The 27509-nt window shown below is 37.9% G+C and overlaps 1 protein-coding gene across 5 annotated transcripts in view; it reads right to left on the reverse strand.

The window, feature by feature from the left end:
• Positions 1 to 11475: 11475 nt before the first annotated feature.
• The window catches only part of pds5a (PDS5 cohesin associated factor A), a 159604-nt gene continuing 143570 nt past the window's right edge, over positions 11476 to 27509 (reverse strand). For 3 of the 5 annotated variants that reach the window (XM_059989056.1, XM_059989055.1, XM_059989058.1), the window contains exons 31-33: positions 19428 to 19545; positions 18336 to 18691; positions 17263 to 18050 (exon numbers count right to left, since the gene is read on the reverse strand). In XM_059989056.1, coding sequence (XP_059845039.1) covers positions 17891 to 18050; positions 18336 to 18691; positions 19428 to 19545 — 634 coding nt within the window. In that variant the 3' untranslated portion in view covers positions 17263 to 17890. Of the gene's footprint in view, positions 13353 to 17255; positions 18051 to 18335; positions 18692 to 19427; positions 19546 to 27509 lie in introns of those variants that run through there. The other 2 variants (XM_059989059.1, XM_059989057.1) reach the window with 2 other exon arrangements.

Genomic DNA, 27509 nt, shown 5'->3' on the forward strand with positions numbered 1-27509 from the left:
CACCCAAGTTATCAGTTACTGATTTGGTATCTGTGTTTGGAACGCAGAAGTTCAGCTTAAATGTGCCTTCGTAATGTTAAATGTATTAGATTTTAGTTAATAATGTCATCGAAAATGCGAAAATTTCTCTCATACTAATGGTATACAGAAACGTTGACTTAAAGGCAACTACGTATTCAACGATCCTTTAAGGTGGCGATTACACTGCGAGAAAACGCCTTAACTGGTTATAAATTGCGGTAAGTTCGCAACACAAAGATCACAAGTTTTAGCTTCGGACTGATCAGATGTAAATATTAGACTAATTTAGACAGCCTCGTACACAAAACGATAGAAAGCGATCTCGAAATGTATTGGAATATGGATGTAAGGAAATTTGCAGTTGCTGTCGTTTTAGTTACTACTTTTGTGGATCATGGAACAATAAAGCACAGGAACAGGCAAATTGGCCCAAAATTCCCGCGCCCAATTAATTAAGCTAATGACACCTAATCCGTTTAGTCTGCACGTGGCCCATACCCCCACCCTCATCCTCTGTATGATCATGTGCCGCCTACGTTACAATTTCTATTTACAAACTATATTTTCCGGACGGCTATCGGTGTATTTTGGTTTTAACATTGCAAATTGTTTAGTTGGTAGGCAGCCAAAGACTGCGGGTAATTTCATCATTATTAGTCAAATTTGCCTTTTACCCATGGGATTTGAAAACATTCTTCGTTCTGAAAATTGGGTTAAACTAGAAATAAATGATTCTTAATCGGGTTTTCCTTTAATTAACGATTTTCACTTTCTCAATAATTTTACACGTCACTTTTCGTGTTTCTCACATTTTTATAGTTTTTTTGTCAATATTTTTTGCAAAGTAACTCGTATGGCAGTTATTTCATATTTTCCTCCAATAGCCTAACAGATAAATAATGCTGAAATTGAAAGTATAATGAACATAATTCATATTTTCAATTCGTCTCAAAAATAGTTCGCAAATTCGTTTTGTTTTTAAACATTAGATGGCCTGTTTTCTTTCTGCGAACTTTATTTACGACGTGATAAGTGAAAGATGTGTCCTGGTGTTACAATCTTCTTTAATAGCGTTAGGGATGAACAGAACTGCTGGGTTACTGAACCACATTCGTCTATTTCATTTTACTGCTTTTTCCTCCCTCCACCCCATTTTATCCAGTTCTCTTTACGGTTATAAAATGATAGAGTTAAGGCCTTCTGTACGAAATATGAAGGTAAAATATTTTAAAGTTCACCCCGGTTGTTTCCCCGTTTTTTCCTGGCAGTTTAACCGAAAGATATCAATTTTACTTAAAACAGCAAAGGTTCTAGATTTCAAGCCACTCTGTCTAAAACTATAGGCTGAAGTTTAGAAAATATCTTTATACTCGTAATAAGTTTCGACTAGTTTTAATAAATAAGGCATGGAACAATCAGTATTTTTTCTGCTTAGAATATTGCCAATGATATTTGTTGAAGTAAAATATCAACGTAACTAAGTTTCAGATGTCTAGTGATGTGGGATAATACTATTTTCCTCTTGCATCTGATATTTTATGTCATCCTCGTATTTTGAAGACATCGGTTTTTGGGTAACTGAAAACGTGTATTTGCTACACCTCGAGTAACGGAGGTAGAATTGGATTTTCTCTGGGTCTACAGTGTCCTATCGCATATGCTCGACTCCACCTCGTTCAGTAGAGGCGTTAAAGTCGACAATTTGATTTATACTTAATAAATAGACTTAACATTTTCACTTTCATACTTCACCCCCCCCCCCTCCAAAATTAAAATAGAGCCATCTTTACCAGGAGAAACTCCGAGTTTTCCATCGGGATTTGGCTCTTAGTTTCAGTTTCAGCGGAAGCCGCCGCAACTGGAGCGAGAAGTTGTAACACAATGCAAGACTAGAGCCCTAAAGCCATGGTAATTCGTTTCAAACACATTGTTCCTTTTAGAGCTGGCAAGGGAAATATTCGGGCACTATATTTCAATTTCAGAAAGGTATTTTCAAAGCTCGATGTAGATTATTAAAGCACATTTGTGTCACCATATACTGCCCCGAGATTCATTTTCAAATATATACTTGAATAATAACCAGAATAGAATCAATGAAAGACCGTACCAACTTATGTTCAACCAGTATGCAAAAGACAAGCTGTACAAATACAAAAAAAAACAATAAATATCGAGAACATGAAATGAAGAGTCCTTGAAAATGAATCCATAGATTGTGGGAAAAGTTGGTAGTTGTGGTCCCTGCTGATAAATGCCGCTGTCCGGCGACAACGCTTCCTGCAGCTGTGTTGAATGGCGGGGTGGTTTTTATCTGTGATGGACTGGGCTGTATCCACTCCTTTTTGTAGGATTTTTCGTTCAAAGGACGTTGCTGTTCCCATACTAGGCTGTGATGCAGCCAGTCTATATATTCTCCACCACATATGTATAACATTTTTGTATTGTACCAGTAATTTGTCTCTAGTCTTACACCATTTGTAGTTGCAACATTCCGTGAAATATCACATGCTTTTCCTAGGCGATGAATATAATTGTTTAATCCAAATGAAATAAGGAAGTGCCATCTAATGTAGTAATTGTAATAACAGACTTATAACCGCAACTGTTGCAAGATTGTTCAAACTTTTTAAAAACTATTTCATTTGCCCTTGGACGATTTGTGCAGAACTAATATCAAACGCAAATCTGAAAAAGTAGCGAGCAGAAAGTAGTTCTAAAGCTTTCTGATCGGCCTTGGAAATAGAGCAGCACGACGCGAGTTTAATGTGATTATCAAATCTATTATTTTAATCGCCAATTACTCCCTTCGAGTCTTAAAACCTGCTCACCGTTAAAAGCCCGGAGTAGCATGTTGCCGAAACGGTTACCCATATTCCGCTCTCACTAGCCGACTAAATAAAGGGAGGGTGTTTTACTTAACTTTTTATATTTATATAAGGTGGGGCCTTATAACATGGATTGTCCTTCGCACGTGTTCAATTGAAAATGAAGTTTCTTTAAATATGCGCGTTTTTGCAGCACAGAAACGTGCCACTGGGCTCATTTGTCATTGTGTTTTGAACATTCTCTCAGCGGCACTCTGTCAGAAGAAAAAATAAATGCACGTGCTGGAAATACGGGAAAATGTGCTGGAAAGCCTCAATTAAATGAATGATAGCTCAATTACCTGAAACGTTATCTTAGTTTCTCCCTCCAGACTAACTTGCTGAGAATCTCTAGCATTTACTGTTATTCCTCCCATATTTATACTCATCTTTGCCTCGGGTAACAATTTTCTCCAGAACTACAACAGTCGACACACTTTGGGTTTGTGGAAGGCAATTGAAAATAGAGAGCAGTGGGTTATGGCTCCTGTGCATTCCACATGAGTGAGCATGTTTTTATTATGTGCAGAATTCAAGCCAAGTATCAGCAGTCTAGAATCCATGGTTGCGGAGGTGTTCCCTGAGGATTTAGGCAGAGTTGATTATGGTCTCTACTTCGAGCATTGATCTTCTCTGGCTCCCAGCTAAAAATTCTCACTGTTTCAAATCTCAGTACTGTCCCTTCGCTCCCTCTGTAATAAGACCACAATGCAATGGAGCAGAATTAGGCCGACCGATTATGGCTTAATCCCATTCTACTTTAGGCCAGTAAACTTGATCTTACTCATCAAGAACCTATTAACCCTCGCTTTAAATATACCCAGTGACTTGGCCTTCAGAGCCATGTGTGGCAATGAAATCCATTGATTCACCACTGGCTACATAAATGTATGTACCTATCCAATTTTTTCTTAAATGTTGAAATCGAACCAGAGGGTTAAGGTACGGCATGAACTGGAAGGGCCCAGGGACCTGGTCTGTGCTGTATTGCTCTGTGACTTTAAATATATTCCTCCTTATATGTTCTAAAGGGACGGCCAGTACATATATTCTGAGGCTGTGACCTCTGGTCCTAGACTCTCCCACTACTGGAAACGTCCTCTCCACTTCATTTAGGTTTTCAATAGTAGGCAGGTTTCAATGAGATTCCCCTCCCATTATTCCAAACTTCAGCGCGTACAGGCCCCAAGCCACCAAATGTTTCTCATACGTTAACCATTCCATTCCCAAGATCATTCTCGTAAACATCTAGACCCTCTCGAATACCAGCATACCGTTTATTATATATGAGCTTAAAAACTGTTAAAACTCCAAATGTGGTCTGACCAACCACGTTTTACACATCACTTGAGCTTCTCACCTTGAATTATTCCACAATTTTCTCCTGAACAAGACGCTCTCAACTTATACTATAATATTTGTTAGTGTTATTAGTGACTATATTTATAGCTGTTAGGTCTACACAAACAAAACTACAGAAAATCTGAATTAAAGCACCAATCACTCTTGACTACTCAACCCGTCAGGCAATATGTGAACATAAACAGTTTACATTGCAGATCAGCATCAAGTCGCCTTTACAAGACGGGGAATGGAAGGAAAAATAGCGACTAAACAGGCTAAGAAAATGTGTAAATAGATGAAGTAGAATCATTCTCTGAAATTGTTGAATTCAATTTAGAACGAAATTGAAATTGCGCGAAATGGAACACTAGGGGGCTCTAGTTCAGCAAGAGCTTGAAAAATTCTTCATTTTTGATTGGACACGTTTGTCCAGATTCCACATCAATATTAGTAACTTGCAATTTTGTTGTTTCTGTTTCGGTTCCAGATGTGTTTCACTTGTCTATTTCTAATATTTGCCTGTACTGCGAATATTTTCGTTTCTGACTCTTCTCTTAAACATATCTTGTATCGACTTTTTTCCCCAGTTCTGGTGAAAAATAATCGACTTGAATTAAATTCCCTTCTCCACAATCTGACAACTATAAGTACTGACAACTTTTAAAAATGTAGTGGTCAAATTCTCTGGGTGAAAACATCTTCATATTTCCTTAAATTTTCATATTTGCCATAGATCTCCAACAGCTGCTCATTGCTGGTTCATTAACTCTTGATCTCAGATCAAAAATTTTCATAAGAAAATTTCTTTTAAATCCTTCCTGGTGCTTTCATGTCAAAACCAATGCAGGCATTGTAGGTTTGTCAAGACTATAATGTTTGTACTCATGTAACCATACCCATCCCAGTCTGATGCAATTGACTCGTTATGAAATTGTACCTATTTTGGCCAAGACCAGACTACTAATACATTGTGAACAACAGTGACGTAGTTATAGACTCCTGCGTTCATTGAGCTATGCACCATGGAAGCAGGTCCTTTGGTTCGACCCATCTGTGGCAACCAAGATGCCCATTTAAGCTTGTCCTAGTTTCCTACATTTGGCCCATATCCCTCTACACATTTCACACCCACGTACCAGTCGAAACGTCTTTTAAATATCATTGTACCAGTCTCAGCTCGCTCTCTCTGGCAACTCGTTCCAAATATTTACCCTTTGCATGAAGTTTGCTTCCCCCAGCTTCCTTTTAAACTTTTCCTTCTCACCTTAAACCATGCTCTCTAGTTTTTGTTTTCATTTTCCTGAAAAAAAACTATACCCTTATGGGTATAATGTCACCAAAAACAGTACCCTCTACAGCCCTTCTTGCAATCTTATAGCTTCCAGTTCGGGTGACGTACTCATGAATTTCTTTCTGCATCCTGCCCTGTCAAATGACATCCAATGACCTGGAATCTAATTTTTACCGCCCCCTCCCCTCCAAAATAGTGTTGGCATATATAGTTCACTTGAACGATAAAACAATCAAAAGGGAAACTGATGGGCATGTGAAATAATAATCTATAGGATCACAGAGGGGGAACGCCACTGATAGGATAACCCTGGTGGGATATGGACTGGATAAGTAAATTCAATCAGTGTGGAACATCATTTCCATTTTTCACTTTCTGGAGTACGACTACCGCCATCCACTTCTGAGCTTAGCCGGTTTGGTATCCACTCCGCTACTAAACGTGACTGCAAGCGGCCAGCATATGCGGCTTCTTCAAAGGCTTTTTGAATTTTGGGGGTGTATTTACTCTCCTTTCTTGACCCTGTTTGCTGATCTTTGGAAATAGTGGAGTTAAAATAAATAAAAAGCGCACATAAAATTACCTACAGTTGTCAAAGTTGACCATGCACTTATAAATGCCACATTCTAGCTGAATGTTAATGAATGTTGCTTGGGAACATATTGACAGATGTTACAGCAGGTTTGACAATTCAAGGTGGTACCATTTTGAGCTTTACTTCAGTACAGAGATGGGGGGGGGGGGGTTCATACGAGATTGAATTTGTAGCACATTTTAAAGCTATTGTGGCTGATAATTTTTTTTTGCAAAATTGCGATCTTATATACAAATACATGTAAGCAAGGTCTCCAAAGTAAAATGATTAGAAAGATATTTATTCAAAAAGGGCACAGACGTAACTTGGAGACATAAATAGCTCTTTGCTAATGGATTCATTTTGACAGAACATCATAAAATTAAAAGAATACTGGTAAAATTGGAATAAATTTCATTTGATTATTAAACACAAACTGCCAATATGTTAATCGTTGTTATTAAATAAAAGATACATAGTTTTAGTCAAAGGCTGAAATGATCTTCACTCTTAAAAATATAGCAATTACCAGAAATTACCATCCTGCATTGTAACTTTCATCATCAATGCTACCCGTTTCACTAAAAATGTGCAATAGAGACAGATTACTCTGGTAAACTTGAACATTGTATATACTGTACATGCCCAAAAATTCCCACGTGGGTAGAACTTAAACAGTCCCAATTTTGGATTCCTCCATCCACACATTTTCTTTAGCAAGTATATATAACCAGACATTAACAGTAGTAATGTATTTGTAGCAAGTTTGAATTATAAGAGCTGGCACTAAAGCTTTAGAAACAGATTTCAACTCCTGTAATACAGCTACGAAATTTAAGATTAGTTAAATGCTTGCAGTCAAACTGCTGAAATCAATGATCCCTAAACTTATGGACTGTTGTAAAAAGAAACCTTATATGTCAACCTTACTTGGCATAGTCAGTAAGACTCCAGATCCACAAGCATTCCTGAATTGTACACGTAACCACAATAATAAAGCCAGATAGCCCACTATGTATTGACATAAGCATTGGATTTTGATACAATTAGCTACTCCCATGTTGCTAAATGTGGAGAGCTATCCCATGTTATTACTTAAGCAACAGCTTCACTAATTGTACTCCCAACAATATACATTTCAGCCAACATGTATTCCTCTATATTCCCATGGCTTGTGTTTATTAGAGACCATTCCTCTCAAACAAGGACATTCTAACAGCATCCCAAGTTTAACAATCTTTGAAAAAAAGGAAAGGGCAGCTGGGTCAAATGAATGTCACCAACTGCAAGTTCTACCCTGATTTGGAAATGTAACATGGCAGCCATTCATTGATGATGTGTCAAGCGAACCACCAAAAAGCTGAATGGGAATACCTTCCCAAAATTTGCAGCATTTCAAGAAATGGAAATACTTCTAGAGCAATTACAGTACGGATAATAACTGCAAATCCATTCCCGTGCTCCTTAAAAATCTAATTGCCATTTTAGATTATTATTTACATGTAATTTATTTTGGAAATTGACTGTACTTGATACCTCTGCACTAGCTCAAATAATAAAAAAATGCACATTTGAATCCTAGTTATTTTTGCTCTCTTCATTCTGAGATTGTACTTTAAAGTAACATGTTCATTTTAAATGAATACTGGAATAATAACTGAAATGGATAATTAGACTGTATCACAAAAACACCATAGTCCTGAAAATTAAAAAAATAAACTCAAGATAATGAAAGAAAGTTGCTGATGCTGGAAACACTTACTAGTTTAGGTAGCATCAATACAAAGAGAAATAATGTTTCAGGTTGAAGGGCCTTAAATGTGAAGATTTGTTGCTTTTGCTACAGAGAAGTTGATTAACTATTTCTATTTTAGCTCAAATAATTGACCAACTGTTATTTTATCTGGAAATTTAATAATGTGCAGACAAGAGTTGCTATGCAAAACAAAGTGGGTCCAAACATTTATTGAAGACTGAGAAATGTGAGCATTGCCATCTTAAGCAACTTGATTTGTCACTTTGCATCACAGTAAAATAATTCTAGTCTGTAAATAACTTTAAAACCAGAGTGAATAAAAACTCAAAACAAATTAGGATTGTTGAGCAAAATATGCTATTAAAAATAAGTTTAATCTGTGAAATTGAGGTATTGGATACCTTGCCCATCCACCACCCCATTTCTTCTCAGTCATATTCTTGAAGATGTTGTTTGATTATATAACACAAATCTAGACAATGCCACCTATGGGTATCTTAAACTAAGCTAGGTAGACTAACTGTCACATCAAATTAGTCTTTTTGGGTACAGTGTGAATTGGGCAACAGATCAATTCTGATCAATGACAAAACCAGCAATTTAAAAAATATACTTGTTTGCTACTAATTCTGGTGTCTACTTCAATAAATGGAATATTCCTGTGAACATTTAAATTCTAATGATTAAAAAATGTTAGTTAAGATGTTTTACTTTTCATAAAGTCAGAGGATGAAATTAGCATTTTTAAATTGATTGATTGACTAGTTACAAAATAAAGCAGTGGGGGAAAATAATGGTACACAATAAACCCACGTTGCATTTCAGAAACCCAGTTGTAAAAATGTAAAATTAAAAATGCCCTTTCTCTCCCAAAATTGCATTTGGGAGTTTTGGCAGAATACACAAGTGTCATGCTTTATTAGCCTAATGGCATCACCTGACATGCAAATACATGGGTAAAATTTGGTCTGGTGTACCTTGTCTATTGTAAATTAGTCACAATTTGCATCAATTGGGGTAACTGGCTCAGATGTGAGGTGGTGTTCTTCAATAAATCATTGGATTTTCTCCCTAATTATCTTAAACAATTTTAATGCACATATTATGCAGTGTCCCTGTAACCATATTTCTAAACTACTAGTATTCTGCTTAAAACATTACCAACTGCTTTCTTGGGAACCTTCCTACATAATGGATAAGGGTAATTTAACTAAGATTTAGCTCAAAATGAGTCCCAAGGATCATAATTCTGTTGGCCTCTGCAGTGAAGTGGATTGCAGTACCATGTTTATCCCCAAAAACAAGACCATAATAATTTCTCTATTGTGACTACTGGCAAGGGCCAGAGTAAGATAAACATACCAATGTATTCTTTCTGCCCACCAAAACACCTTGTGACACCAAGAAACTGGCCAATTCTGTAAAGTTACTAGAATAGCCTGGCTACCCATTTTGAAAATAGGAAAACTGGGTTTAATCGATTGCATAGAAATATGGTTTTAAAACCTCCAAGGTATACATCTATATGATCAATACCAGCTTGGTCCCCAAATGTTAATAAAACCACCAAATCACATTTGTTTCTTTCTTTCCTCCAATACTAAATCTTCTTTGCTTCATGGAAGCCTTTAATAGCCATTGATAATTGGGTAACAGGTTTTCTCATTTGTATGGTGAGAAAAAGCCCCAAATTTTCAAGTACCTTGCTTTCATTGATTCCCTCCTGCCTCATCACTGCCGTAGTTCCTTTCTTCACTTGATTTTTCTTCTTTCTTATATATCTTGTGATGAACCTGTGCTGGCAGACCACATGTTTGAAAACTAATTCACAGCTGTTGTATAAATGGCATGGGTTCTGGAGTAATTTATTCAAAAAGTATGTGTAAGAGATACCCTGGCACATGTTGCTTGTATAACCGACTGTACTAAGACCAAAATTAAACTAAAGTATCAAAAACTGCAGCTGCTGGAAACATGAAATACCAACAGGTGGCTTGAAAAACATTGAATGTTTCTCTTCCCACTAATGCTGCCTAGCCTGCTGAGTATTTCCAGCACTATTTAAAAAAAAATTCCTGAACACCAGATTTTCCTGAAAAGTCACATTTCCCCAAACGCACTTTATATCTATAGAGATGTTTCTGGGATCAGTGATGATAATCTTAAGTATTGGTGAGATTCATCCAATACACCTTGCTGGAGGTGAAGTACCCCTGCATCTTTATCTCCCAAGCAGCATATACCCTTACTTTGCCGACAGCTTTGGATACATTTCATATTTTTCTCTCTAAAGGAAACAGCAGAATCTCCAAAATTCTCATTTGAAGAAAAACTACTGGCAACATCTCTGCAGATCCAAAAATGGTGTATATATGTTTATATTCCCCCCCCCACCCCATATAAACACAAATTCATAGAGGCAAAATACTTGGGCAATTTTAAATTCAGTGACATTCTTGATTATTTTGAAACTACTGTAGACCTAAAATTAAGTTAAACAGCAAAAGGGTGTCTCCAATGAGCTTCTGTGTATTTTCTGGCTAAATAAAAGAGTTTGTGAAGCTCCTTACCAGATGATATGGAAGACCCAAATAACACTGATTGCTAACACTCAGGATGTTCTGTTTCCTTGCTTGAACTTAATTATTAAATGCTGACCTGCAGCAAATGTTACAGGACATGACTATTAGGCAGTTCATCCAGCAAACAACACTATTGCATTAAACCCTTTTGGAGAGTTTGAAGTAAGGCCTTTTCTGTTTAAATTGTGGAATCAGATGCCATAAATATCACTGAAGTTGCACCACTTGACAGGTCTGGTAAGGCACTATTCACTGGTGGAGAATCAATTACTGGATTTTTTTGATAAAGAGCAGAAACACCACTTATTTTGTCATTGTGAAAATGGACTTAACTTCAAATACCAAAGATGGTGTTTAAAGCACCTGTATTACTTGCTGATCATTATAAAACAGAACACTTCATTTTTCCCCCCAAGCACTTAAAAATTAAAATCAAAGAAGAAAACTCAAACTACAGGAATCAAATACAATGTTTTTTCAGCTACAGGATTAAATTTAGAGCTGTTGTTGGTACTACTCATTAAATGAAATGACAACTGGCCCCATGGTACAAAAAAGTAAAATTGGGTTAAGTTTCAACTTGCGTAACCACAAGCCTTTTATGTAGCATTAATTTAATTCAGCAATGAAACCAATGATTCACACATACATGTACGGCATGTGCCTGTTCAATCTCTTCTGATAGACCTGGGGTAGTACAGCTCTCTAGTCTTTTTGAGTAGTTGTTGTTTAAACAATTATCATAGTTCAGTCCAATAGTTTAGGAAGAAAATGATGTATGTCTAAAAATTCCCAGTTAATCTCGGTGGGGTGGGGGAAAAGAGTGACAGGGTTTTAGTTCATGCTGCATGGTAGAGATGTATAAGTTTCCCAGGAGTTTAACACTCATCCTGCCTGGACAGTTTCTCCTTCCCTGCTCCTGACTCCAATTAAAAATTTTAATATAGTTGAAATTACTTCAAATATCCATCTCTCACTGTTAATCTGCCCTGGTTTGGTTACTCAGGAGTACAGGCTTTGAGAGAGAGAAACAGAAACCAGGAGACACCTAAGAAGCATTTATTTCTTTATGCAACAAAAAATTAAATATGATCATGTGTACATCAAAATGTACACATTAACTACAATGAACAATGTCTGGAATCATAACATTGATGCAACCGCAAAGAATTTCACGAAAATAAACAGATGAGTGTGAACTGGGAGACAAACTAGTGAAAAATAGTTTTAAAAAATTCAACATATCAATAAAACACACTTAAAATGTATTAACAATTTGAACTGTTGAACTGACTTCGCAAGCTGCCAAAATCCAATTTTTTTCTAGAACACTTCATTTTTTTTACATCATTGGTTACAGAGCCTGGTAACTTGAACATCTCATCATAAAACCGGTCTTTCAAAAGTACCTCATTCACTTCAAGATCTGATATAAAAATCTGAAACTCAAAAAGTTTCCTTTACCTTCCAGAGCAATATAGTTTTATATGAAAGTAAAACATAAAAGGCCTCTTGATAAAATTTCATAAATTAAAAGTACTAAAAGCAAGTTTTAAAAATTAATGTTAGGATAGAGGAAATGCTTTAAAATGCTGTTTTTTTAAAATTCTTTCCACTATTCAACATGAAGTGAAATTCAAGAAAACCCTTTAAGAGTAATTAACTCCCACTGGGACCCTTAAAACCCCAAATTAAAACATTTGCTTAAAGAACACTTGAATTTGGCTTGCTGTAAAGGTTAAGCCTGACCAATTTTCAGTCAAGCTGCCACAGTCAGGAGAGCTTCGTTATATAGAATGCTTAGCCACCTAGGCGAGGGATACACAGAAAAAAAATAGCGGTCCAATTCCATCCTAGAACGCATGCTGGCATGTTGGCCAACAAAAGCAGCACATTGGCAACTGTGGAGAAATGCAAAGTTCAGATTAGCCCCACTTTCCCTGGTTGAGGAAGGTAAGCAGAAAAACACAAATGAGGACACATTGAGGGAATAGTTATTTAAAAGGCAGCAATTCCAAAACAACTGCTTTCACTAGACTTCAGTTTGTATTCACAAAAAAAATTCTGTGCAAGTTTTGTTAACTGTCAATATGAATTACAGGGAAAAATTATTTTTGATGAACATAGATTCTGGACAGTATACTGATATAGAAACCTTGCTGAGATTCATTTTTAAAAGGTTAAACAATGTGGATTCAGTGCAAATTTTAGAGAACAGTGTCAAAAATATCCCCAACTTAACGGCTGACTTCAGTATTACACTTTTTAAATCTTTACTACAACATTTATGGCAGTAGCTTCAAATATTATAAGCACATATTCAACTGCTCTTTTATCCACAGCTTTATTCTTTCACTCTCAACAAAATCAAATTATATTCAAATTGGGTCTGTTTTAAATAACACAAATGTTTCCATCTGAAAAATTAATAGTAACATGTGACTTTTATAATGCACCATTGCTGACTTCACAAGTCAGTAATAATAACTTACTTTGGAAGGTAAAACTGTTGCAGCAAATTACTAAAGCATAATTAAAATGGTTACATAAGACATTTGTAACAAAATCTTAATCTGGTGATTATTTTTATGAGTGTCAATAATTGTTAAGTGATCTTAACATATAAAAATACTACATAAAAATAACCCCAGGGAATTACAATGCTGTCCCTCCAACATTGCAAAAGTTATATTTTCAGTTAAAATTTAAATGAAGGAGTTCAATAATATCTTCTTAATATATAACCTAAACTCTGATGCAGTGTTGTCCTGATGTTTTGAGGGTGAGGAATTGTGTAAACTAACTTAAGATTTAGTATAGTATCTCAATCCTTTTATGTGGTACATTTCCCTCAGTGGCAAGGAATACTTCTTTTCTACAGCCTTTGTCTCCTTCCCTTTGGCATGGTCTTTCTTCTTACCTATACAAAGAGAAAAAAAATTGGGGGAATATTGAAGGAGGTAATTCAAAACATGCCTTACTAATTAGGCTCTGAAACAAATTATTTTGACTTCCATATATACTATTACATAGAAAATAAACACATCAAGACATTTAAAAATACTTCTGGAAATAATTTTATAATTGTATTTGACAATGCAGATAGTGTACAAAGGCGTCTAATAGAGAGTATGATTAATTTACGTGAGGGTTAGAAGAGACACGTGAATGTTTATACCTACAAAGACAGAATTGCAGCATTCTTTGGTTGTTGTTAATGAAGGAGCAGAGTGGATGTATTAGGGAATAGGGCTGAGATTACAAACAGTTCTGGCAGTTGCTAAAATAGAAACACGAAGATAGTTTTCAAGACATAGAGGACACGGGAAGAAGCAAGTCTATAAGAGAATGCAGAAAAAGGAGAAAATTGTTAAAAAGAACCTAAATCTGATAAGCTGGATATGGGAAAGTATCATATTTTCATAGCCACAGATATAGATTGTAGAATGTAATAGCTTGGCATTTGTAGTGTGAAAGGGGATAGCATACAGAATTTAGGAAGAGGTAAACAAAGAAATGCTTCATTTTTCTGGCAAATGATAAGATTGACGGAAATACCCATGCTGTGGACATGGAAGGCTGTCTTGATAATACAATGATGTTGGAGCCAGTTATCCCATCTCAAAGTATATCGATCAACAAGTATAACATTTACTATTTACATATGAACTGTTAGATGTTGTTACAATTTTTCTAAAGGCCCATTTCGATTGAATGTGGTGCCAACTTTGAAGAATATTCATAGTGGAAGTCAGTATTCTTTCATCCAGTTTCTGCCATTTCATCCAGCATCAACCATTGGCAGTACAAGCAACTCATAGTCTTCTGTTTTCTTTTAGATGAATACTCCTAGATTTTAGATTTATTTATAGCATTGTGCAGGGCAACAGCCCCTTTGGTCCAACTCTTCCATACCAAAGTGTCTTTCTGCGCTGGTCTCCTTTGCCTGCATTTGGTTCATATCCTTCTAAAGCTTTCCTATCTCTGCATCTGTTCAAATGTCCTTTACATATAATTGACATGCCTTCTCCACTTCCTCTCGCAGCTTGTTCTAAATGCCCACAATTCTCTTTCTGAAAAGCTTGTCTCTCAGGTCCCTGTTAACTACTTTCCCTCTCAGCTTAAATATAAGCTCTTTAGATTTAGACTCAGCTGGAAAGAACACTCACAATCCATCTTATCCATGCAGACCTTTAAAGTCACATTAGCCTCCATCACTCCAAGGAGATCAGTGCAAACTCATCCAGTCTCTCCTTATATCTCAAGTTCTCCAATTCCAATAACATTCTTGTGAATCTCTTCTGCACTCTCTTTAGCTTAATCACATCCCTATAGTATGGTAAACAGAAGTGCATACAGTATCCAGGTGCAGTTTCTTCATGTCTTTGCGTAATACAGAAATCATCTGAACCAGTGAAATTTGCCAGTTTCTTCTTCTTAATAGCTATCTTAAGCTATATGCAATACCTGCTCTTGAAGACAAATAAACTGAAGAGGGCATGTTAAAGTACAAGCTTGATGGTCTGTTCAAATTTTTGTCTTACACAATTGATAACAAAATTCAGTTTCTTTCTGAGACAACATGATTGAGAAGTCATTTCTGCAACAGCTCATGAGGGAGGGAACTATTTGGGAATTGTTATTAAAATAATTGTCCAGTGCTTTATCATGATAATGCACGATTAGGTCTATAGCAGGTGCCATCTCATTGCTCTTCACCCAACCCCAGAACATCTGGACAGCAAACATGCATACATCAGGAAACTCTTTATCGGTTACAGCTCAGTATTTAATACTATTGATCCCTCAAAATTGATCAATAAATTCTAAGACCTGGGCATCAACATGCTCTTGTGCAACTGGATCCTGGATTTCCTCACTTGCAGACCCTAATCAGTTCTGATTGATAAAAAACATCTCATCCACTATCTCCATCAGCACAGGAGCACCACAGGGCTGTGTGCTTAGCCTGCTCTTCTACTCGCTTCATTTCTATGACTGTGTGGCCAAGTACAGCTCCAACACCATATCTAACTTTGCTGATGACATCACTGTTGTGGGCCGCATCAAGAGTGGCGATGAATCAGTATGCAGGAGGGAGACTGAAAATTTGGCTGAATAGTGTAATAATCTCTCACCCAAGGTCAACAAAGATCAGGGAAATGATTGTAGATTTCAGGTGGTCCATGAACCAGTACTCATTGGAGGACCAGAGGTGGAGAGGGTCAGTAACTTTAAACTACTGGGCGTCACTATCTCAGAGGACCTGTCCTGGACCTATCATTTAAATATAATTTGCTAAGAAAGCACCACAGCCTCAGGAGTCTGAGAAAATTCAGCATGTCATCAAAAATCCTGGCAAATTTCTATAGATGCATAGTGGAAAGTGTGCTGATTGGCTGCATTACAGCTTGGTACAGGAACACTGATACGTTTGAGCAGAAAATCCTGCTAAAGTTAGTGGATTTGGCCCAATACATCATGGGTAAAGCCTTCCCAACCATTGAGCACATCTATGTGAAATGTTGCAGTGGAAAAGCACCATCCATCATCAAATATCCTCATCACCCTGGCCATGCTCTTTTCTCACTGCTGCCATCAGATAGAAGATACAACTTACCTCAGGACTCACACCATCAGGTTCAAGAAGTTACTAACTCTCAACCATCAAGCTCATGAACAAAAGGAGATAACTACACTCTTTCTATTTCTGGTGTTCCCAGAACCAATGGTCTCACTTTAAGGACACTTTATCTTGTTATTTCATGCTCTTGTTACTTATTGCTACTTATTTATGTTTGTATTTACTCAGTTTATGGTTCAATGATCCTGTTTACATTTACAGTTCTATAAGTTTGCTAAGTATGCCCGCACAAAAAGAATTTCAGGCTTGTATGTATATACTCTGATAATAAATTTTACTCTGAACTTTGATTGTATCGTAAAAAGAAACATTAAAAGCGTCATGGTATTTTTTTTCCCTCTGGACATTGCTGACACCATAACTTTTGATGTTCATTACACAATATGGCTCTATACTTGTTATATGGTGAAAAATACTTTGAAGAATTCCCAAGGTGCTGCAAGAATTCAATGTCATGCTGAAACTTCTTGCTATCCAGTCTTAGAACTACACAAAAAAATCAAGTCCTGTATTGCAAGATTACACCTTGCCTAATCCCAACTACCACCAGTTTACTTCTGAAAATTTAGTTTTGAAATGGTATCAAGTCTCCAACTAAACTGGTAAGAGAAAAAAAAATCTCATTTTGAACTCCTTTAATTATTCTAAGAGTAGGCAAATTACAGAATTTGAAGGCATATGACATATGTCATATTTAAAATATGAGAGTCAGCCCACATTTGACTTTTTTTTAAACATGAAAAGTAAGGAGGGAGTGGGAAGTACCTGAGAGACATATCCTTTAATGATCAATAAACAAGTTGTTTGGAATCAAATGACCTTGCCTGGTGACCCAGGGCTGGGTGCATCTGCACCCATGGCATCCCCCCACCCTTGGGACGTGTGTGTGTCGTTAACTCCTGGTAGAGTCATCCGGGCGCTATCATTTTTGCACCGATCTTTTTTTGGTGATCGTACGGCATGTCTTGGGCATCTGAAACCTCCAAGTTTTTTTTTAAACGAGGTCGAGGATGGAGAGCGTGCAAGGGAGCCAGCCGGATTCAAACTCAGGATCTCTCGCCCCAAAGAGTGGTGCCACTACGCCACCAGCCTCTGTGAGAGTAGACACACCCAAAACTAAATCCAATTAGTTCCTGACTCAAAATGAAGACTAGTCATTTACAAGCCACTCCCTTGAGACATTAACGGTATGTAGTTGCTTATAAACATGACTATCACATTTTAAACAGATGCACCAAAATGCATTATGCTTCTTCATAATGCCAATTAAAATTATGAAGATTGGAATACTTGCACTTTTGATTTTGAATGGCTAGCTAACTCAGGCAGAAACTCACTTCAGGGGTTGAAGTCTCCTAAAAAGAGGAAATGGTAACAGATATCTCACTTAGGAACACAAAGGCACAGCTTGTTGGGCCACTGCCTCAAAGATCTAGTGTTCCACATTTAATCCTGACTGAAATGTTAACTGTGCGGAGTTTGTACATTCCTTCTGTGCACAGGTAATTTATTCTGGCTGCCCTGGTTTCCTCCCACAACCTAAAGATGTGCCATTCAGGTTAAGTGGCCACCAAATTGCCCCTCTTATTTGTGGGTGGTAACATTTGGTGGAAGTTGACGGAGGTGTGAGAGAATAGGTTAGCTTTATGAGATGACACAGACTCTTCAGACAAATGGATTTCTTCTGTCCTAATGATATATGATCTGTAATATGAAAACTCAAAATATTCCACCTAGGCATTTTTCCATACTATAATCACACTTCTCTTAACATACTATTTCTTTCAATAACTCTATAAAACTGGCCATTATTACTACTGCACCTTAAGGAAGCCTCCCTTTGCTATTTTTGGGTTATCAATCTCATTCTGGCTGCTCTCATAGGATTTAAACAAATCCAGTTCCTCAGCTGAACTTTCAGGAGTAGACTCTAGTTCCATCACTGAGTATCCATCACTGTCCAAAACCTGGATTCTGAAAAAATAAGGAGGGCTAGAAATCAGTAACAGGAATTTATTTTAATTATTTCACAGGAAATGGATGTAACTGGCAAACCCAGCATATTTTCCTCCCAATTTTCCTGGACTAAATCTCCTCTATTCCCCTAAATTTACATATTAAGCTTAAATAATTAAAGTCCCAATAACATGATAAACCTTCCAAGAGAGGACAAAAGGAATTCAAGTAAATAAAAGCACAAAACACAAATCAGGACAAACACGTTAATCAGATTGTTTTCCCATTGCAAAAAATAATTACCTTTGTAGATCCATCTGTCTCTGTGCTGGTGCTCGCTTAACATTTGTTTCTTGTTGTTTTGGTACTTTAACATTTGTTGTTTCTGGTTCTGCAGGGCTTTCCTGATTGGCTGCAACTCTTTTCCTTCCTCTGCCTGATGTTTTGTTTGTATCTGTATTCTTGGCAGCATTACTTTCAGATGCAGCTTTGGGAGGACGGCCACGCCTAGCTTTGGGGGGAACTGGTATTGCAGTCTCTTCAGATTTCTTCTCTTCTGGTATTTGCTGAATGTTCTCTGAACCAGCTGCAGGTGCTGTCCTTTTCTTTCCACGTTCTGTACTGGTCTGTGGTGGTAAAGACTGTTCAGAGGACATCTCCTGTTATAAGGAGGACAGAATGTACACAGAACGATGCATAATATCACAGTAAATATTTACAGGAACTACTGATGTTATTTGTGCACTTTTGTTTTACATTGAAAACAAATCAAAATAACATTTAATTATAAATAAAGGAATATCCCTATGGGACACAAGAGTATTTTTGAAATCTCTCCAACAAATAAAAAATGGAATTGCAAAGAATAAAATACCCATTTCTCAGAGTGTCAACTTGGAGGTGTTGCGAAAAAGAAATGACTGATACAGCATACGTAATGTACAAGCCCAAGATCAAATACTATTGAGTTTGGGTTAATAGCTATTCTTGTGGCAGTTAATACTTTTTTTTATAGAGAGTGGTCATAAATGCAGCAGTTATTTTCCAAACAGGAAGACTAACAGTATACCTACTTCAAACCATCGTGGTCAAGATTTTCTCCTCTCAATAGGCATGTTCTTTATTTCAGAACAATTCCTGTTCTACGCATTGCTGTGATTCTCTAATGAGTACCTATACTAAAGATGTTGAAAATATTTCATCGCCATTAACTTTATTTTTATCTCTTTGAGAGGGAATACTTTGCATAAAGTATGATGCTGACAGTAAAGTTTACTCTGCATAGATAAAAAGCTGCAAAGGGAAACTCTAAGCTAACAAATATTTCATTCTCCTTTCAAGATCCATTTTAAAGTCTAGACAGAAGAATGCCAATGGTGATGCAGAATAAAGTACCTTATTTCTAACTGGTTCATCTTTCTTCTCTGTTTTAGCTGGAACCACTGTAAGCAATATGACTGGATTTTCTTCATTTTCACTAACTTCTGTTTCAGGAACTTCTGAATTCTGCTCCCTGTGACACAGTAAAGAAAAATAATTACTTAAGTCATGGGCAGTACCTAATAATTGATAGGAGGATCTTTTAGCATAATTAAACTCCCACTTGTAACTATAACTATTAAAAGTTTTACAGCAAGTGACATTTCAACAAAGTTGTTTTTATAGATAAAACAAGTTTAAAAAAACATCAGCAAAACATAGGACCTGAATAAAAGCAGGTTTTACTGTAGAAAACTAGAAAAGCAAGAATAGCACTTCAGCCTCGAATTGTATTGAATTAGAGGATAATTGTAATTCTACTCATAAAGAATGGTAAAACTTTCACTGTAAATGGAAATAAGAAATTGATTAGCTTTTTAAAACTATTCATTACTTGGTTATTTACAAAATGAATTAATTTTATTCAGTGTATTGTGCACAACTTTCTAATTATCTCCAATTGCCATTACTGTTGTAAGTAGCAATCAATTCCATTATTTAAAAGTATTTTCTTAAAAACTTTCTTAAGAGCATAGAATTTGTTAAAATATCTCTCGAATGCTCCATTAATTATCCTACAAAATTTCATGACACTGTCATGAGCCAGAGCTGAGTAGAAAGCTGAAATGTCTGAAGGTAGATAAATAACTGGGATCAAATGAAATACATCCCAGTGCTCTAAAAGAGTTAGATGAAGAGATTACGGAAGGCATTAGTAGTGATCTTTCGAGAATCACTGGATTCTGGAAAAACCATAAATGTCACTCCACACTTAGAGACGAGGAGGAGGCAAAAGAAAGGAAATTATAGGCCAGTTTGCCTGACTTCAATAGTTGGCAAGATGCTAAGAGTCCATTATTAAGAATGAGGTTTGGAGTACTTAAAGGCACATGATCAAAAAAGTTGGAAGACAATGCGGTTTCCTTAAGGGTAACCTTGCATGACATATCTGTTGGAATTCACTGAGGAAGTAACAGGCAAAATTTGAATTGTGTCTCTCTGCAGACTCTCCACCTCCTCTGTACAATTTGCTTTTCCTCTCAGTTTAGTGTCATCAGCAAATTTTGCTGTGCTATACTCAGTCCCCTCTTTCAAATCATCAATGTAAATGGTAAACAGCTGCAGGCCCAGCACCAATCCCTGTGGCACCCCACTCACCACTGACTGACAACCGGAGAAACACCCATTTATACCAACTCTCTGCCTTCTATTGGTTAACCAATCCACTATCCATGCCAATACACTTCCTCTGACTCCATGCATCCATATCTTATTTATAAGTCCCTTGTACGGCACCTTATCAAATGCCTTCTGGAAATCCAAGTATACGACATCCACTTGTTCCCCTCTATCCACTGCACTAATTATGTCCTCAAAGAACTCCAGTAAGTTTGTCAAACAGAACCTGCCCTTTCTGAATCCATGCTGCATCTGTCTAATGCAGGGGTCGGCAACCCGCAGCTCCGGAGCCGCATGCGGCTCTTTCATCTCTGTGCTGCGGCTCCCAGTGGTTTGTTAGTTTTTGAAATGTAATTCGAAATTTGAAGATTATGGTGATCTTGTATAATCTAAATAAAACGTTGTGGAGATCCCATTTCCTGGCACATCCGAACCGGCTCACAATTAGCCACCGTTCCGGCTAAGGGAGATAGCCTATGGGGGTTTGTGAGTACGTGTCTTTTGGAGTATCCGCGCCCACGGGAACGGGTTGAGGGAGGCTTTAAAGCAAGGCTGTTTAATTCGAATAAAGTTATCTTTGACTGCAGTGTCATTATTTTAGCGCTGCGTGTAGCACACCGCTACAACGTGTTTTTTATCGCTATTAATATACATCACCACTGCCAATGCCTGACAACCACCAGTGCGTGCTTTCTTTTAATTCTTCGATCCAAGGTAGGCTAACTATGGAGTAACCTTCAACCCAACGTCTTTTTTTCGGAGTTCAAAATGTTTTTGTTGCATGCAGAAATGTAATTTCGTTTTCTCTGCAGGAGTTCATCAATTTCATAAATGCAACACATTATAGTTTGTTTATACATAGCATAAAGGCAAAAAAAAAACGTTGTATGCAGTGTTATTTCATTTTAAATGTCAAACGGGTTTTGTGGCTCCCAGTGTTTTCTTTTCTGTGGGAAATGGGTCCATATTGGCTCTTTCAGTGGTAAACGTTGGAACCACTCCTTTCTAAATGTTTTGCTATTTCTTCCTTAATGACAGCTTCAAGCATTTTCCTGGTATGCTACAGATGGTAAGCTACCTGGCCTATAGTTGCCTGTCTTTCGCCTACACCCTTTTTTAAAAAGTGGCATGACATTTGCTGTCTTCCAATCCACCTGGACCTGCCCAGAGTCTACAGAATTTTGATAAATGATTACCAACGCATCTACTATAACCTTAGCCAATTCCCTCAGCACCCAGAGATGCATCCCATCAGGACCAGGGGACTTATCTATTGTCAGGCCCTCTAGTTTGCTCATCACTACCTCTTCAGTGACAGCGATTTTATTGAGGTCCTCACCTCCCATTTCGTCCATAACATCATTCTTTGGCATAATGGACGTGACTTCCACCGTGAAGACTGACACAAAATAGTCGATTAATACTCAGCCATTTCTTTGTCACCCAATATCAATTACCCCTTCTTGTCTTCCAAGGGACCTACAATGACTTTAGCCACCTTCTTCCACTTTATATATGTAAGGGGTTTCTTCTTTTATGTTACTGCTAAGGCTAATAAAATAGCTTATTTGTTAGGTTAAAAATAAAAATGGCTTCATCGTTACATTAACTGCTGAGAAAGTGCTTCTCTCTCGCAGCTTGTTTCGGTTATAATTACTGATAGAGAGAATTGTATTCATTTGCTAACCAATTGGGATAGATGTTATTCTTTCTTGTGTGTAAGCGATTGTTTTTGCAGGCTTTGGGGAGAAGGTGCGATGGGGACCGAGAGGAGACGCAATGCTGTAAGCTGGGCGATGGAACAGACCCTGAGCAGGAGTCCAAAGCCCAGGGTCTTCGGCGAGGAGAGAAGACACAGACAGACTCGAGTAGAGAGTTTGGTCGATCACCGAGGGTGGTCCCATTCGTGAGTCGGCGGAGTTCAGAGGACATCGACTGGAGGAAGGGGGACCTGGTTCTATAAGAGCTCCAAAGATGTGTGCACAAACTGATTAATAATGGCACCTTTTTCTTTTAGTTAACAGTCCTTATTTTGTTCCTTTACTGTCTAGATAGTCAAAGTAAGAGTTATAAAGTGTAATCATTTAATCACATATAGTGCACTGTCTGTTATTTGGCATGGTGGGGTACATCACACAGCATCCACACAAACTTGATTCCACAGTTTGGCGGGGCCAAAGGCTGCTCCCCCTAGACGAAAGCGAGCCCAGCGAGCCTGAGGCTTACCAGGGGGCTACATATATTTATAAAAACTTTCACTACCTGGTTTTATATTTTGTGCTAATTTACTTACATACTCTATATCCCCTTTCCTTATTTCTTGTTTAGTTTTTTGACATGCCTTTTCTATCCCCTGTTGTAATCTGTGCTACTACTGGGAGGCCTGTACAGTTGGCCCTCCTTATCTGTGAGGGATTGGTTACGGGAGCCTTGAGGATACCAAAATTCGTGGATGCTTAAGTCCCTTATTTAACCTGTCTCAGTGCAGTGGACATTAGGACCCAGCAGCAGAGATCTGCATCCACAGTGTTTCTGTTCACGAAAATAATCATAATCACGATTGAAAATAAAGTGGAAATACTAAAGCGATCAAGAAAGAGGTGAAACGCCATCGGTCACTGGAAAAGCGTTAGGCTACATTGGTCAACTATCGGAACAATTTTAAAGGATAAACTGAGAAAGGCTCTGCCCCAATGAAAGCTACAATTATTACTAAGCAATGCAGTGGTTTAATTATTGGGTTTTGGGCTTTTGATCCTCCACGTCAACCTGGCATGGTGGACAGCGCACTCGGGAGCAATCTGTCACTAGATCGAACTCAGGAACTTCTGTTCCTGAACCAGCACTGAAACATATGTTCTTAAGTGTTTTATGTGCATAGAAAGGTAAAATATATACTATATACTAAGACAAACTTTTGACTAACTGACGCTAAATAACACCAGATGTACCTGTTCCGACTTACTAAGTAAGAACTTCCGATCTTTTTTGATCCCGATCCACGATAACCCACGTACATCCTCCCGTATACTTTAAATCATCTCTAGGTTACTTACAATACTTAATACAATGTAAATGCTATGTAAAATAGTTGTTATACTGCATTGTTTAGGGAATAATGACAAGAAAAAAGTCTGTACATGCTCGAACAACAAGTGCTGGAAGAGCACTTCTGGATTTTTGCGATTCGCAGTCGGTTGAATTTGCCCATGCGGAATTCACGGATAAGGAGGGCTGACTATATATCACTGCCATCAGGCTCCTTTTACCCTTGCAGTTTCTTAACTCAAACCACAAGATCTTCTGATCCTATGTCACATCTATTGATTTGATTGCATTCTTTACCAGCAGAGCCACACCACCCCATTTGCCTACCTTCCTATCCCTCCAATTTAACCTTGACATTCAGCCCCCAACTACAACCATCCTTCAGCCACAACTGAATGATGATCACATCATACCTGACAATCTGTAAAAGTGCAACAAGATCCTCCACCTAGAGATTTAGTGCTTTGAGTGCTGTATTTGGTACCCTTTTTGATTCTGCATCCCTAATGCACTGATACTCACCCTGCTAGCTGCAATTTTCTCCTATCATCTGCCTGCCCTTCCTGACAGTCTGACTGCATGCTATCTTTGCTTTTTACCATCTGTCTTATCCTGAATCCCTTCACTCTGGTTCCCAAACCCTGCCAGATCAGTTTAAAATCTCCCCAACAGCTCTAACAAACCTGCCCAAGAGAATTTTGCCCCCCACCCCCCTGGGTTCAGGTGCAACCATCACCTTTGTACAGGTCATATCTCCCCCAGAAGAGATCCTAATGATCCAAGAACCGGAAGCCCTGTCCCAGCTTCCCAGCCACGCATTAATCTGCCAAATCACTCTGTTTCTACCCTCACGGGTATGTGGCACAGACAGCAATCCAGAAATTACCACCCGGGAGGTCCTGCTTCTCAGCTTTCTATTTAGCTCTCTAAATTCTCTTTTTGAGACTCCTTGCTTTTCTCTCCTATGTCATCCACACCAATATGTACCAAGACATTTGGCTGCTCTCCCTCCCTCTCCGAAATGTTGTGGAACAATCTGAGATCTTTCTGGCACCTGGGAGGTAACATACCATTCAAGTGTCCCGTTCACCTCCACAGAATGTCCTGTCTGTTCCCCTCACTATCGAGTACCCTATCACTACTGTTCCCCTCTTCTCCCCCTTTCCCTTCTGCACCACGGACTTGTGCCAGTAACCTGATCTCTGTGACGTTCCCCTGGGAGGTAATCCTCCACAACAGTATCCAGAACGGTATACTTAAATTATTGAGGGGAAAGGCCATAGGGGTGCTCTGTGCTAACTGCCTATTTACATTTCCATGTCTCCTGATAAGTCACCCAGCTACTTACCTCCTGCAACTTAGGGGTGACTACTTCCCTGTAACTCTGATTCTCACTCTCCTGAACAAGCCAAAGGTCATCAGCTGCTTCTCCAGATCCCTAAGACGGTTTTCAAGGAGATGCAGCTGAATGCACTTCATGCAGATGTGGTTCCCCGGGAGATTCTGGTCCTCCCACTACTTCAACATCCGGCATGAAGAACACACAACGGCCGTTTACTGCAATGGGTATAGCAAGAGGAAAAAAAGGAAGCCTGCCACTCCTACTCTCACCACTGGCCGACTCCCAATAATGGCCGCCCCGCCGATCCCTTCTGTACTTTTAAACAAGTGTTGCTGACCTGTGATAAACCTTGTTGCTATGGCCTGTTACTGCTGCTCTTTGATCCCAGAAATCAAACAGTTAATGCATGAGGGTTTAACGTAGGACCAAATGGCTTAGCCTCAGAATAGAGGGACGCCCATTTAGAACAGAGATGAGAAGGAACTTCTTTAGGCAGAGGGTAGTGAATCTGTGGAATTCAGTGCCACAGATGGTTGGGGAGGCCACATCATAGGGTATGCTTAAAATAGAGGTTGGTAGTTTCTTGATTAGTAAGGGTTTCAAGGTTTACAGCGAGAAAGCAGGAGAATGGGGTTGAAAGGGAAAAATAAATGGTGACGCAGAGCAATGAGACGAAAAGCTTAATTCTGTTCCTGTGTCTTATTGTCCTATATCTTTCTTCTAGCATAAAGATGGCTACTTCCAATATTCAGTCTGCCTTGCGCATAAAAGAACATCTTGAATCTGGAAGAGGCAATTAAGTAATATCCTAATAAAGTTCTGTAAATGAAGAAGAGTACACCACATTTCAGGTTATGTAAGCTCAGTATTTACCTTTTTATTTAAAAGGAAAAATCAAGCTTGAATACTAAATTTGTATTTACACTTTGCAAACACATTGTATCTTGCTTTTAGTCCAAGTGTGGATTTTACTATTATTTAGTGCATCCACACTGAGCTTTATTATTTTGCAAAACTTGCGTTGTTTCATTGTAAAAGCATGATCAGTTCTTGCAAGCTACATTTGTAGAACAAACATGAGCTGGAAAACTTTTTAGACTTAGTGTCCAGAATGAATGCAGTAGTACAGATGCAATCTAGTTATTCTATGCAGCATTTGTATCACATTTATTCCTTTGTATTTCTGCCTCCTTGAAATAAAAGCCCAACATTCATTATCCTGTTAAATCACACTTTGTGTCTTTTACATTAACTTTAACTGATTTTTATACTTAGACCTGTGCTCAGAATATGCCTGGAAGTTTACATTTTATCACTATTTGGATAACCTCAATTGAACTCTAATTGTCAGAACTTTCCCATTTAATCAATCTGTCCATGCCCACTGCAAATTGTTCAATATATTGTGAGACAAGCCTTCTCCTCCCCTCAAGACCACATTCTGCCAATTTGAGCACAAAAACATTATCTTTATTCAATGTCTCCTTTGCACAGTGAATTCCATATTCAAGCTAACAAGTTGCCTCCCCATACATGCAGTATTTTTACTGTCTCTCATGCAGCATCTCATTAAACATCTGCTGCACTTACCACTTCATTTGACACAGTTTAGCCTCTGCAAACCTAGTGATGTAAATCTGAGCAGTCATGTGTCTCTATTATAATTCTAGGTACTTCTCCAAGCTGAGTGGTGAGTACTAGAATTTCCTAATTTGTCTTTCCTCCTCACATTAAATAATGAAGCAACATATCAGTTTTCCTATACAAGGATCTAATACTAAACTGAAGGCATTTTGGTGGATTACAACTTTAAAATGTTTCACTGACTACTTTCTTTTAAAACATTAGGTTGGAAAGCATCAAGTCTTGGACATCTACCCACTTTTAATCTTACTGTTTTTAAAGTTTAATCAATTTTGTCCCTCATCGTCAATTTATTCAGTTTTTAGTCCACTCCTGGAACACATCCTCCAATTTCAAATCTAAAACAAAGAAGGTCTTTAGTAAATTTGCCAATTCTCGATTTCAAGTTATATTATCACCAGCACATTTTCTTTTCCAGCTACCATCTTTGAGTACACTCAAACCCTGCATAGTGCTGATTCATTACAATGCGGTTAATCAATTTTTTATAAATGACAAAAATTCATTCTAAACAACACTTAAAACTTATCCAGAGCGGCCACCTTTACAGTAAAGAGTAATTCAGCCAATGAGGGTGTTTTACATACACTCTTGAGCCACTCATAGCCAATCATGTATTAGTTCACTCTCTGCCTTCCCTGCAAGTATAAACATTCTTGCTCCCTCGTCAATTTATTCAATTTTTTCACCCATAATGTTTGGAAATGGGCCTGCACCTTCCAGTGAGGGTAGTACATCTAAGATGTCTCGGAAAAGCATTAGCATAGATGTGAAACTGAAGTGAT

This window comes from Hypanus sabinus, chromosome 14 (assembly GCF_030144855.1).
Source record: "Hypanus sabinus isolate sHypSab1 chromosome 14, sHypSab1.hap1, whole genome shotgun sequence".
NCBI classification, from domain to species: domain Eukaryota; kingdom Metazoa; phylum Chordata; class Chondrichthyes; order Myliobatiformes; family Dasyatidae; genus Hypanus; species Hypanus sabinus.